This window comes from Leucopleurus acutus (genome assembly GCF_964270905.1).
Source record: "Leucopleurus acutus genome assembly, chromosome: 9".
In the NCBI taxonomy this organism is placed as follows: domain Eukaryota; kingdom Metazoa; phylum Chordata; class Mammalia; order Artiodactyla; family Delphinidae; genus Leucopleurus; species Leucopleurus acutus.
Genome location: NC_139144.1, coordinates 85803650 through 85816509, shown reverse-complemented (window position 1 = coordinate 85816509; position 12860 = coordinate 85803650). Strand labels below are relative to the sequence as shown.

The 12860-nt window shown below is 37.5% G+C and overlaps 1 protein-coding gene across 1 annotated transcript in view; it reads left to right on the top strand.

The window, feature by feature from the left end:
* TNPO3 (transportin 3) overlaps nt 1–12860 on the top strand; it is an 82926-nt gene that overhangs the window by 16434 nt on the left and 53632 nt on the right. Inside the window, exons 2-3 of the mRNA XM_082847032.1 lie at nt 11561–11761; nt 12751–12824. Of these exons, the coding sequence (XP_082703158.1) occupies nt 11561–11761; nt 12751–12824 (275 nt within the window). The remainder of the gene's footprint in view (nt 1–11560; nt 11762–12750; nt 12825–12860) is intronic.

Sequence of the window (12860 nt, the reverse complement as noted above, 5' to 3'; positions counted from 1 at the left end):
AAAGACATTCTACTAAACTAAAACCATTGTCACATTAAAGAAATTTAACATTGATATACAATAATATTATCTAATATACAGTTCATATTCAAATTTCCCAGTTGTTTCAGTTACAGATGTCTAGCTTTTTTTTTTGGTGGTACCCGGGCCTTTCACTGTTGTGGCCTCTCCCGTTACGGAGCATAGGCTCCGGATGTGCAGGCCCAGCGGCCATGGCTCATGGGCCTAGCCGCTCCGCGGCATGTGGGATCTTCCCGGACCGGGACATGAGACCGTGTCCCCTGCATCGGCAGGCGGACTCTCAGCCACTGCGCCACCAGGGAAGCCCCAGATTTCTAGCTTTTTAAAAATTTTACTTTCCCTAATCCAGGATCCAATCAAGGATAATGCATTGCTTTTAGGTGTTATGTCACTTTAGTTTCCTGGGGTATTTTTTTTTTCCTTTTATGATAATGACATTCAAAAACAAATCCAGGCCCATTTTGTCTTTATTTTTAATATGACCGACTCGCTATTTTGCTTTGTCTGGTTGTTTCCTCATGATTATATTCAACTTAAACAGTTTTTGGAAAAATACTACATGAACGAAAAATTGTTGTTTTCAGTGAATCACATCAAGAGTCACTTAAAATCTCTTTGTCCCATTATTGGTGATGTTAAGTTTTATCATTTTGGTTGAGACATCACAGTTATTTTAGTCCTCATCTGATAATTCCGTTATCTAGATAGGTTATTTTCTATTGTCTGTTTCCACCCCCAACCCTCCCTTTTTTGCTTTCATTTGATAAATACTGGATATATTGTTTATGAAAAGTTGAAGAGATAATAAATGATGTTTTTCCCCTGAGGTAATTTCTTTTGCTTCTGGCAGACCTATATGATAGGACCAGATCCCTTTAGTTTGTGAAGGGATTGAGCAGATTCTAAACTGTGTTTCTTTTTTGTAAAATATACATGACATCAAATTTACCATTCTAACTATTTTAAAGTGTACAACTCAGTGAGAGTAAGTATATTCATGTTGTTTTATGACCACCAACACAAGCAATCTCCAAAATTTTTTTATCTTCTACAAGTAAAACTTTGTACCCATTAAATGATAACGCTGCCCATTCTCCCTCCCATCAACCCTTGAAAACCAAAATTCTAACTTTGTCTCTATGAATTTGACTACTTCAGTTACCTCATGTAAGTGGAATCATACAATATTTGTCCTTTTGTGTCAAGCTTATTTTACTAAGCATAATGTCCTCAAAGTTCATCCATGTTATGGCATGTAATGGTACTTCCTTCCTTTTTAAGGCTGAATAATAGTCCACTGTATGTATATGTCACATTTTGTTTATCCATTCTTCTGTCAATGAATATTTGAGTTGTTTTCAACTTTTGGTTATTGTGAAATATGCTGCTATGAACATTGGTCTATAAATATCTGTTTGAGTCCCTGCTTTTGATTGTTTTGGCTATATACCCAAAAGTGGAATTGCTGCATTATGTGGTAATTTTTTTTTTTTTATAATGAATCATTTATTTACCTTTATTGACATCTTTATTTCTTCTTATAGCTAAGTTACTAGCTGGTGTTCTTTCATTTCAACCTTCAGGACTACTCATAACGTTTTTTCGCAGTGCAGGTCTAGTGGTAACAAATTCCCTTATCTTTTGTTTGTCTGGAAATGTCTTAATCTGCCTTACTTTAGAAGGACAGTTTTGCCAGGTATAGGATTCTTGGCTGACAGCTTTTTTTTTTCTCTTAACACTTTGAATATATTAGCCCACTGCCTTCTGAACTTCAAAGTTTCTGATAACAAATCTGTCCAAAATCTTATCAAGGATCACTTGAATGTGATGAATTGATTCTCTCTTGCTGCTTATTATTTGGTAATTTTATTTTTAATTTTTTGAGGAACTGCCATACTATTTTCCATATTGGCTGCACTATTTTACATTCCCACTAGCAATGTGCATTGTTACAATTTCTCTACTCATCAACACTTGGGGTTTTTTTTTTTTTTTTTTTTTTTTTTTTTTGTTTGTTTGTTTTGACCATGTTGCAGCCTGTGGGATCTTAGTTCCCTGACCAGGAATCAAACCCATGCCCCCTGCAGTGGAAGTGTGGAGTCTCAACTGCTGGACTGCCAGGGAAGTCCCTGCCTATTTTTTTAAAAATTATTTTATTTTATTTATTTTATTTTATGCTGCATTGGGTCTTCATTGCTACACACAGGCTTTCTCTAGCTGCAGTGAGCGGGGGCTACTCTTCATTGTGGTGCGCGGGCTTCTCATTGCAGTGGTATCTCTTGTTGTGGAGCACGAGTTCTAGGTGCTAGGGCTTCAGTAGTTGTGACACGCGGGCTCAGTAGTCGTGGCTTGCGGGCTCTAGAGCGCAGGTTGAGTAGTTGTGGTGCACGGGCTTAGTTGTTCCGTGGCACGTGGGATCTTCCCAGACCAGGGCTTGGACCCATGTCCCTGGTGTCAGCAGGTGGGTTCTTAACCACTGCACCACCAGGGAAGTCCCTCTGCATATTTTTAAATTGGGTTGTTTGGTTTTGTTGTTGTTGTTGTGTTGTAGTAGTTCTTTATATATTCTGAATATTAACCCCTTATCAGATACGTCATTTGCAAATATTTTCTCCCACTCTGTGGGTTGCCTTCTCATACTGATTATATCTTTTAATGATGAATAGAAGTTTAAAATTTTGATGTAGTCCAATTTATGTGTTTTTACTTTTGTTGCTTGTGTTTTGTTTTGTTTTGTTTTGTTTTTTTGTCTTTGCTTCGTACCATGCAGGATCTTAGTTCCCTGACTAGGGATCGAACCCCATGCCCTATGCATTGGAAGCACAGAGTCCTAACTACTGGACCACCAGGGAATTCCCTGTTGCTTGTGCTTTTGATCCAAGAAATCATTGCCAAATTTAATGCACATATAGCTTTCCCCCCATGAGTTTTATAGTTTTAGGTCTTACATTTAAGTTTTGATCCATTTTGAGTTAATTTTTGTATATGATGTTCTGTTCTTGTTGAAAATCACTTGACCATATATGCACGGATTCATTTCTGGGCTCTCTATTCTGTTCCAGTGGTCTTGTGTCTATCTTTATGCCAGTACTAAACTTTTTTTTTTTTTGGTGGCAAAAACACAAAATATGAAATTCAACCTCCCAACAGTTTGCAAGTGTACAGAGCAATATTTTGCAAGCATACAGTGCAATATTGTTGACCACATGCATGTTGTGTAGCGGATCCCCCTGAGCCCCCCACATCCTACATGACTGAAACTCTGCATCCACTGAACAACTCTCCACCTCCTCCTCCTAGCCCCTGAGTTTGACTACTTTAGATAGCTCATGTAAATGGAATCATGCAGCATTTGCCATTTTATGAGTGACGTATTTTACTTGGCACAATACCCTCAAGGTTCATCTATGCCTTTGCAGCACATGACAGGATTTTTAAGACTAAGTGATAATCCATTAAGACTGAATGGATACTCCATTCCATGTATGTATCACATTTTCTTTATCCATTCATCCATTGATGGACATTTAGTTTGCTTCCACCTCTTTGCTTTTGTGAATAATGCTGCAGTGAACGTGGGTATGCAAATATCTTTTTGAGATGTTATTTTCTTTTGGGTATATATCCAGAAGTGGAGTTGCTGGATCACATGGTAGTTACATTTTAAATTTTTTGAAGAACCTCCATACTGTTTTCCATAGTGTCTGCACTATTTTATATTACCATCAACAGTGCATAAGAGTTCCAATATCTCCACATGCTCACCAACACTTATTTTCTGGTTTCTTTTTCTTTTTTTTTTTCTTTTTTGCGGTACGCGGGCCTCACACTGCTGTGGCCTCTCCCGTTGCGGAGCACAGGCCCCGGACGTGCAGGCTCAGCGGCCATGGCTCATGGGCCCAGCCGCTCCGCGGCATGTGGGATCTTCCCGGACCGGGGCACAAACCCGTGTCCCCTGCATCGGCAGGCGGACTCTCAACCAGTGCGCCACCAGGGAAGCCCTCTGGTTTCTTTTGATAGTGGCCATCTTAACAGGTATGAAGTGATATCTGATTGTGCTTTTGATTTACATTTCCCTGATGACTAGTCATGTTAGCATCTTTTTGTGCTTGTTGGCCATGTTTATACTGTCTTTAGAGAAATGTTTTTTTTCAAGCCCTTTGCCCAATTTAAAATTGGGTTATTGGTTTTTATGTTGTTGAGTTGTAGAAATTCTTTGTATATTCTGGATATTAACTCCTTGTCAGATGTATGGTTTGCAAATATTTTCTCCCATTCCATAGATTGCTTTCTCACTCTGGATTTTGTGTTGCGCAGAAGTTTTTAGAGTTTGGTGTAGTCCTATTTGTTTTATTTTTGCTTTTGTTTCTTGTGGTTTTGGTGTCATATCCATGAAGCCATCATCAAATCCATTGTCATGAAATTTCTTGTCCCCCATGCTTTCTTCTTGGAGTTATAGCTTCAGGTGTTACATTTAGGTCTTTAATCCATTGTGAGCTAATTTTTGTATATGGTGTAAAATGAGAGTCCACTTCTTTCTTTTGTCTATGGATATTCCTTTTCCCAACAGTATTCATTGAAGAGACTCTCCCTTCCCCATCTTATAGTTTTCTCATCCTTGTTGAAGATGATTTGTCTATATTTTCGAGGGTTTATTTATTGGTGCTCTGTTTTTTCCCATTGGTCTATATATCTGTCTTTATGCCAGTACCATACTCTTTTGATTGCTGTGGTTTCATAATAAATTTTGAAATCAAGGAAATATGAGACCTCCAATTTTGTTCTTAGCTTTTTGGGACCCCTTGAGATTCCATATGAATTTTTCGATGAATTTTTCTCTTTCTGCAAAATAAGTCCTTAGGATTTTGATAGGGATTGCATTGAATCTGTAGAGCACTTCGGATAGTATTAACAACTGTAGTAAGTCTTCTAATCCTTGAACCCAGGATGTCTTTTCATTTATTAGTATCTTCTTTAATTTCTTTCACAAGTATTTTATAGTTTTCAGTGTACAGCTTGCTTTATTCCTGAGTATTTTGTTCTTTTTGGAAGCTGTTATATATGCAGTTTTCTTAATTTCGTTTTCAGATCGTTCATTGTCAGTATATAAAAACAACTGATTTGGGGGTGTTGACTTTGTATTTTGCAACTTTGATGAATTCGTTTATTAGTTCTAACAGGTTTTGGGGAATCTGGAGGAGTATCTACATATAAGATCATGTCGTACGTGAACAGTCGTCATTTGACCTTTTCCTGTCCAATCGGGATGCCTTTTATTTGTTTTTCTTACCTAATTGCTCTGGCTAGAACTTCTAGTACTATGCTGAATAGAAGTGGCAAAAGTGGGCATCTTTGTCTTGTTCCTGATCTTATAGAGTTTTGAAAAGTTTTCAGTCTTTGAACATTGAATATGATGTTCATTGTGGGGTTTTCATATGTAGTCTTTACTACGTTGAGACAGTTTCCTTCTTTACCTAGTTTGTTGAGTGTCTTTATCATGAAAGGGTGATAGCTTTTGTCAAACGCTTTTCTGCATCAGTTGAGATATTTATGTGGTTTTCCCCCCTTTATTCTGTTAATATGGTGCATTACATTGTTTGATTTTTGTATGTTGAGCCACCCTTGCATTTCAGGAATAAATCCCACTTGGTCATGGTGTATAATTCTTTAATACACTGTTGAATTCAGTTTGATACTATTTTTTTGAAGTTTTTTTTCCATTAGTATTCATAAGGGATATTGGTCTGTAGGTGTTTTTTTGTTTTTTGGGTTTTTTTTGGCGGTACGTGGGCCTCTCACTGTTGTGGCCTCTCTGGTTGCGGAGCATAGGCTCCGGACACACAGGCTCAGCGGCCATGGCTCACGGGCCTAGCCACTCTGTGGCATGTGGGATCTTCCCGGACTGGGGCACGAACCCGTGTCCCCTGCATCGGCCTGCGGACTCTCAACAACTGTGCCACCAGGGAAGCCCCTGTAGGGTTTTTTTTTCCTTGTAGTATCTTTGTCTGCCTTTGGTATCAGGGTAATCCTGGCCTCATAGAATGAATTCAGAAATGTTTACTCCTCCTTTTCAATTTTTGGGTTGAATTTGAGAAGGATTGGTGTTAATTCTTCTTTAAATGTTTGGTAGAATTCACCAGTAAAGCCGTCTGATCCTGGGCGTTTCTTTGTTGGGAAGTTTTTGATTACTGATTCAGTCTGTTCACTAAGTATAGTAATATAGTCTATTCAGATTTTCTGTTTCTTCTGGATTCAGTCTTGGTACATTGTATGTTTCTAGGAATTTGTCCATTTCATCTGGATTATCCAGTTTGTTGGTGTACAGTTCATAGTATTTCCTGTAATCTTTTTTATTTCTGTAAAGTTAGTAGTAATGTCCCCACCTTCGTTTCATTTCTTTTTGCTTGGTTAAAATCTAGATAAAGGTTTGTCAATTTTGTTGATCTTTTTGAACAATCAAATCATGGTTTTTCTGTGTTCTATTTTATTTATCTTTGCTCTAATGTTTATTATTTGCTTTCCTATACTAGCTTTGGGCTTAGTTTTTTCTTTTTTTCTAGTTCCTTAAGGTATAAAGTTAGGTTGTTGATTTGAGATAATTTTTCTTTTTTTTAATTTAAGTGTTTATGTATAGCTATAAATTTCCCTCTTAGCACTGTTTCACTGCATCTTACAAGTTTTGGTATGTTGTATTTCCATTTTCATTTGTCTTAAAATATTTTCTAATTTCCCTTCTTTGACCCATTGGTTGTTTAAGAATTGATATTTAATTTTTACATATTTGTGAAATTTCCAGTTTTCCATCTGTTAATTTCTAGTTGCATTTCATTTTTGATTGGAAAACATACTTTCTGTGATTTCAGTCTTTCTGCATTTATTAAGACTTATTTTGTGACCTAACATCTAGTGTATCCTGGAGAAGTTTCAGCCTTTTTGAGGTACATTTCCTGTTTCCAGCACTGGGTCCCAGCTGAAAATCTGGACTATTTTCCAGGCCACCTCTTCCTTGGCAGGCTCTGAATTCTACTTTTCATCTCCCCAGTCTCGTGTGACTGCCCAAATCTCTTCAGCTTTTTAGCCTCTTGTCTTCTACTTTCAAACAGGCAAATTCCTTGTGGAGAAAGGTGGAGCCACATATTACGCTGAACTCTCTGAAATCTGTGGCCTCATGTTCTGGATGTCTTGGTAGTTCTGATGTCTTCAAACAAGTTCTTTTTGATATTTAATCAATTTTTTTCTACTTTTTATTGGCTGGAAAATTGGGGTACAGCCAGCTAGTGTGGTAAAAACAAAGTTGAAACACTTGATGAATGCTATGAATGCTAAGGCTTCAGGTATAAAACTAATTCCTGTATGTTAAAAAGCTTCACTATGCTTTCCAAAAAAAAAAGTGTAATTTAAAGTTTTACAAAAAGGATTTTATATCATCTGCATCTTTGTTTTTTAAATGTATATCTTGGAGATACTTCTATATTAGGGCTACAAATCTATATTTATTTTTAAAGACAGTTCCAAAGGACACGTTAAAAAATATTTCAAACATCATCAAAGGTGCTTGAAAAAGAAATCTTCTTTGCATCCCTACACCCAAGTTAACAGTTCCGCAGAAGGAAACATTTTTTTTGTTTTGTTTTGACTTTTGGTTCTGCCCTTCATTTTTGAGATCTTTACTTTTAAGGAGATAGAAATGTTTGTCAGAAATACAGATAATAAGAATGATATAATTGGTATTTTTTGCTGGTTTCTGCCATTCAAATTAAAGCACAACATGACACTGTACAATCAATGAACTTTTTCACAAAGGTTCTGACCTGGTGGGCTGACAGTTAGATTTCACTAGGGAGAAAGACTTCATACTAGTTTAATTTAATAGGCAATATTGAGTTTTGTTTGTTTTGTTCTAAATTTTGTTTTTTAAACACAGATACAGAAAAACCACACAAAACAAATGTATAACTTGGTGAATTAAGGTAGGTCTTTGAGTGTCTTTTAATCTGCAGGTTCTTTCTCTCCCTGTTGTGTTGAGGAATCTGGGCCTTTTGACCTGTTGAGTTTCCTACAGTCTTGATTTTGTTGATTACATAGTTAGGATGCAGTTCTGCTTTCCTCTTTATTTCCTGCAAATTGCCTCCTAGATCCAGAGGCTTAATGAGATGCAGATTTGATCCTCTTGTCCTTGTGGTGATGAATTTGAGGAAATTTTTGAGCAAGGCTCTGTGAATGATTCTGCTCCAAGAGGCATCCATTTGGTGGATGGGTGGTCTGGAGGTTCTAAGGTGGCTTCACTTACATGCCTGACACTCTGGTAGGAATGGCTGGAAGGCTTGACTTAACTGGGCTCCACTTGCTTTCCGTGTAGTGTTAGGTCTCTTTACATTGTCTCCAGCAAAGTCTCCATGTTGTCTCTCTACTAGAGTAGTCAGAGTTCTTAATGGTAAGTGTTAAAGAATATGTGGACATATATTAAAACCACCACAGTAATCAATGAATATTTTGGGGAGATAGTTTGTTGTATTTTATCATTTATCCATGAATCTTGCTTGTAGCAGATATTTCTGGTGTGTTCTAATGGTGGTGATTTTCTATTTCCCTCATTCCTTCCACATTTATTAACTAGCATTCTTCTGTTAAAAAAGATGTCTTATATCCTGCAAATAACCTCTCCCCAGTTATTTATTCAGTTATTTACATCAGTATGGACTCATGGATATTGTTTTATTTTTGAATTATAATCCAATACTGTCATAATTTGTTACTCCCAGGTTTTCTAGTTTAGGCCATTGGGAGCTTTTTCAGTTGGCTCCTATGTCCTTTGGACTTTAGGCTAGTTTTTATTTATTTATAATTTTTATTATTGTTTTTGGCTGTGTTGGGTCTTCATTGCTGCACACGGGCTTTCTCTAGTTGCCATGAGCGGGGGCTACTCATGGTTGCGGTGCACAGGCTTCTCATTGCGGTGGCTTCTCTTGTTGCGGAGCATGGGCTCTAGGTGCGTGGGCTTCAGTAGTTGTGGCTCGAGGGCTCTAGAGCTCAGGCTCAGTAGCTGTGGCGCACAGGCTTAGTTGCTCCGCGGCATGTGGGATCTTTCTGGACCAGGGCTCGAACCCATGTCCCCTGCATTGGCAGGCGGATTCTTAACCACTGTGCCACCAGCGAAGCTCCTAGGCTAGTTTTTAAAATGTTTTTCTGGCCTACTTTCTTCGTAAGCATGCTATTCTTCTCATTATCCGCACCGGCCCCCAGTTGCTATACATATGGCATTTGAGTTTATTTATTTGAGCTTGTTTATTTGAGCTTATTTATTTGAGCTTATTTCTTGTGAAATTAGTTTTTTGAACTTTTGGAAGGAGGCATAGTTAAGGATAGTATTCCCAACTTCATAGAGCTTCCTTTTCTCTTGTTTTCAGATAGTATTTACAGATAAGGTAGTTTGATTTCTAAGATTTCCGAGCTTTGTTATTACCTTCTCCTTTTTTTCCTTTGTCTCTGTTGTACTTGTCCTGTATAGTATTGACTTTTCACAGCAGTTTCTCCTCAGTTTGGGGCCCTGCCCTGGCTTTTCAGTTTTTTGTTTTGTTTTTTGTTTTTTTTTGCGGTACGCGGGCCTCTCACTGCTGTGGCCTCTCCCGTTGCGGAGCAATAGGCTCCGGATGCGCAGGCCCAGCGGCCACGGCCCACGGGCGCAGCCGCTCCGCGGCATGTGGGATCTTCCAGGCTCGGGCACGAACCCGTGTCCCCTGCATCGGCAGGTGGACCCTCAACCACTGCACCACCAGGGAAGCCCACTTTTCAGTTTTAAGAGTGTGTAGAGGCTAGATTGTTCCATCTCCTTAGACCTTGCATAGGCCTCTTTAATGCATTTGCTTTTGGATTGGGCAAAACCTTTTCTGTTTTCATCTACAGATTCATTCCCTGTGCTTTCTAGTGAATACCTGTTGACTCTTTTGATATTCTCTGCTCTTAGATCCATTAGATACCCTATTGTTTCCCTCTGCTTCTGCCTTTTACTGAAGTTGAAACAGGTCTTACAGATGTCACTGGCTTGTCCCCATCCACTTATATTTCGGGGTTCCTGGAGATAATTAGATAATACCTAGTTTTGTTGTAAATGTCTGTAGTGCTTTGGTTTTGCTCTTTAATTGCTCTGTTTTTATGAGGACATTTATGGTGATTCCAAGGCTGCTTATTTGCTATTATATTTTAAAGTATCAATTTGAGGGAGGTATATTTTGATGGCATATTAAATCGTAGATGTGCTTGGGTTACTGGTTAGATAATGAATGGCTAAAAACTGTGGCTTGGAGGATTTTTTGTGACAGTATGCTAGGGGTAAAAAGGACAAAAAATTAATAAATACATTTTATCTAGAAGGAAGTTAATGTTTCATGCTTGTTTTTTCACCAACTTATTACTTGATTAAAGCTAAGTTTTATGTCATTCATCATTGTGAGTTTTAGAGTCTTTTCAGTTTACTTTGGGAACTGAGTCTTTGGGAACTGAGTCTTTTCAATTTACTTTGGGAGCTCATACAGGCCATTTCCTTGACTTGCCATTTATCTTTGGAAAGATCTTGAAGAATCATTGTGTATTACTTGTGAAGTGCTCTATCTTCATAAGAAATTGAGTAGGTAAATCTCTGATCTTTCTTTACAGTTGGCTCTGTTCCTGAATTGGGATTGAAAAAGATTTTCAGTCCATTATTAACAGCCCATTTTAGCCTGCTCCCACTCCCATGAAGAGGCAGTTTGGTATAGAATTGCATTACAATTTATCGCTTGTTAATTAGTTGCCTGCTTTATACTGCATGAGTTTGTTCCAAAAGTTATCTTTCAAAATAAGGCTTTGTTTTATAACTGTTACTAGCTGTTAGAGACCAAATTCTATGCTTTTGCTCTCTTTATTATTTCCATAGATGCTCCTGTGGAAATGATTTTAGTCGCATATACAGCACTGTGCCAAATATAAAAACATTAGAAAATAACTGAAGTATGTGAAATAGTTTTTGTAGTTTTAGTCAGGTCCTAAAGATTGAAATGTAGGCCTATTGAGACCAATATGAAATATATTCTCCTATTTATAGATATATTAAAATACCTTCCAGACTCAATTCTTAGAGTGAACAAAAGCTTACTTATTTTAAGTGGAAAAGAGAAGAAACATCCAACCTATAGATTAGGGTTGGAAGCTATACAGTGACATTTTAGTTTTAGTAGAAACTTTTGGGACATTTTTCTTTATACTCTCCCCCCTACACAATTAATAATTCTAGTCAGCAGGATTAGATCTGTTTATTCAGTTGATAACTGTCATGCCTTCCTACAATTAGAAGATTTTAGGTAATACTTTTGTTGAGCACGGCCTATAAATATATACCGTAGTTAGAAGTTTTGGCTGAATTAGTGGGCAATTTAGCTTGTCAGATTTTTCTTTCATTATACTTTGGTCTAAATAAGTTTGTATATGTATTGAGGTTGTATGGCATAAACGTTGTTTAGAAAAGTAGTTTTTAAGACTCTTTTTTTGTCTGATCTACTTTCAGGTTCATGCATGGGAGATTTCAGACCAGTTGTTACAGATCCGGCAAGATGTGGAATCATGCTATTTTGCTGCACAGACCATGAAAATGAAGATTCAGACCTCATTTTATGAGCTCCCCACAGACTCTCATGCCTCTTTACGGGACTCATTACTAACCCATATCCAGAACTTGAAAGACTTGTCACCTGTCATTGTAACTCAGGTAAATCCTATGCTTCTCATTAGGAAAATTTGTAAGACCATTTGGATTTATCAAGTTAATTTTGATTGACATTGCTTTCTAGCCCATGTGAAGTGATGTTAACTTTTTTACAGACTCATTGCTATATTCTTATAGGTGAATAGAAAGTGAATATTTAAATCTTTGTATTCATCTTAGAATTCATTTGATACCAAACTAACTTGAATACCAAAAAGTGGGGGAGGTGACACACACACACACACACACACACACACACACACACACACACACACACACACACACACCACCCCACTGTTAAAATTGTAGATGGTAAAGTACTGTCCTGGGTCAGAAGTCTACATACCTGTCTTTTAAAAAAATCCTTTATAGACTGATTGGCTAGTAAAAGTCTCATGAATGAAGTGGTGAACTAGAGCATCTGGCCTTTCCACCGTAGGTAGGGAAATACATTAGAAAGGAAAACTAGAAGCTTTAGTGAGTACGTACTCACATGTGTTCTCTGCCTGGCGTAGAAGTGTCCTTGCAGGGTAAGTAGGCTTTTGCATAAGCCTTCAAGATAAGACATGAAGAGAAGGGAAATGGCAATCCATTACTTGAGGAGTGAGTCAAAGGGCTGACTTTGTCAGTAGCTTTGGCTTTTGGCAGAGTATAATTTATATGTCCATGAAGTTCTATGGTATTGCCAAATAAAAGTAAGTATTGGTATATTCTGAGGAAAATCTATAGTCTGTTCTTTCTGACTTTTTTTGTTATTTTTTTGGTTTGGTTTTTCATTTTTAAAGGTTAACTATTAAATCCCAGCAATTTGTAGTTAACCCAGAAGAATTTACATGATACGTAGCTGTGGGAGTGAGAAGGAGGGTGATGTCACAGTTTTAGTTGTCATATTGTTTGGAAGAAATTTAGTTTCTTTGCTTTCCAGTTAATATTGATGCTAACTCTGTTTCTGTTCATCTGTCTATTCATTTATTTAATCTCTTTTTACTCAGCTGGCTTTAGCAATAGCAGACCTTGCTCTACAGATGCCTTCCTGGAAGGGATGTGTACAAACATTGGTAGAAAAGTAAGTAACTTGTATTGACTATATGCTAGCGTTTAC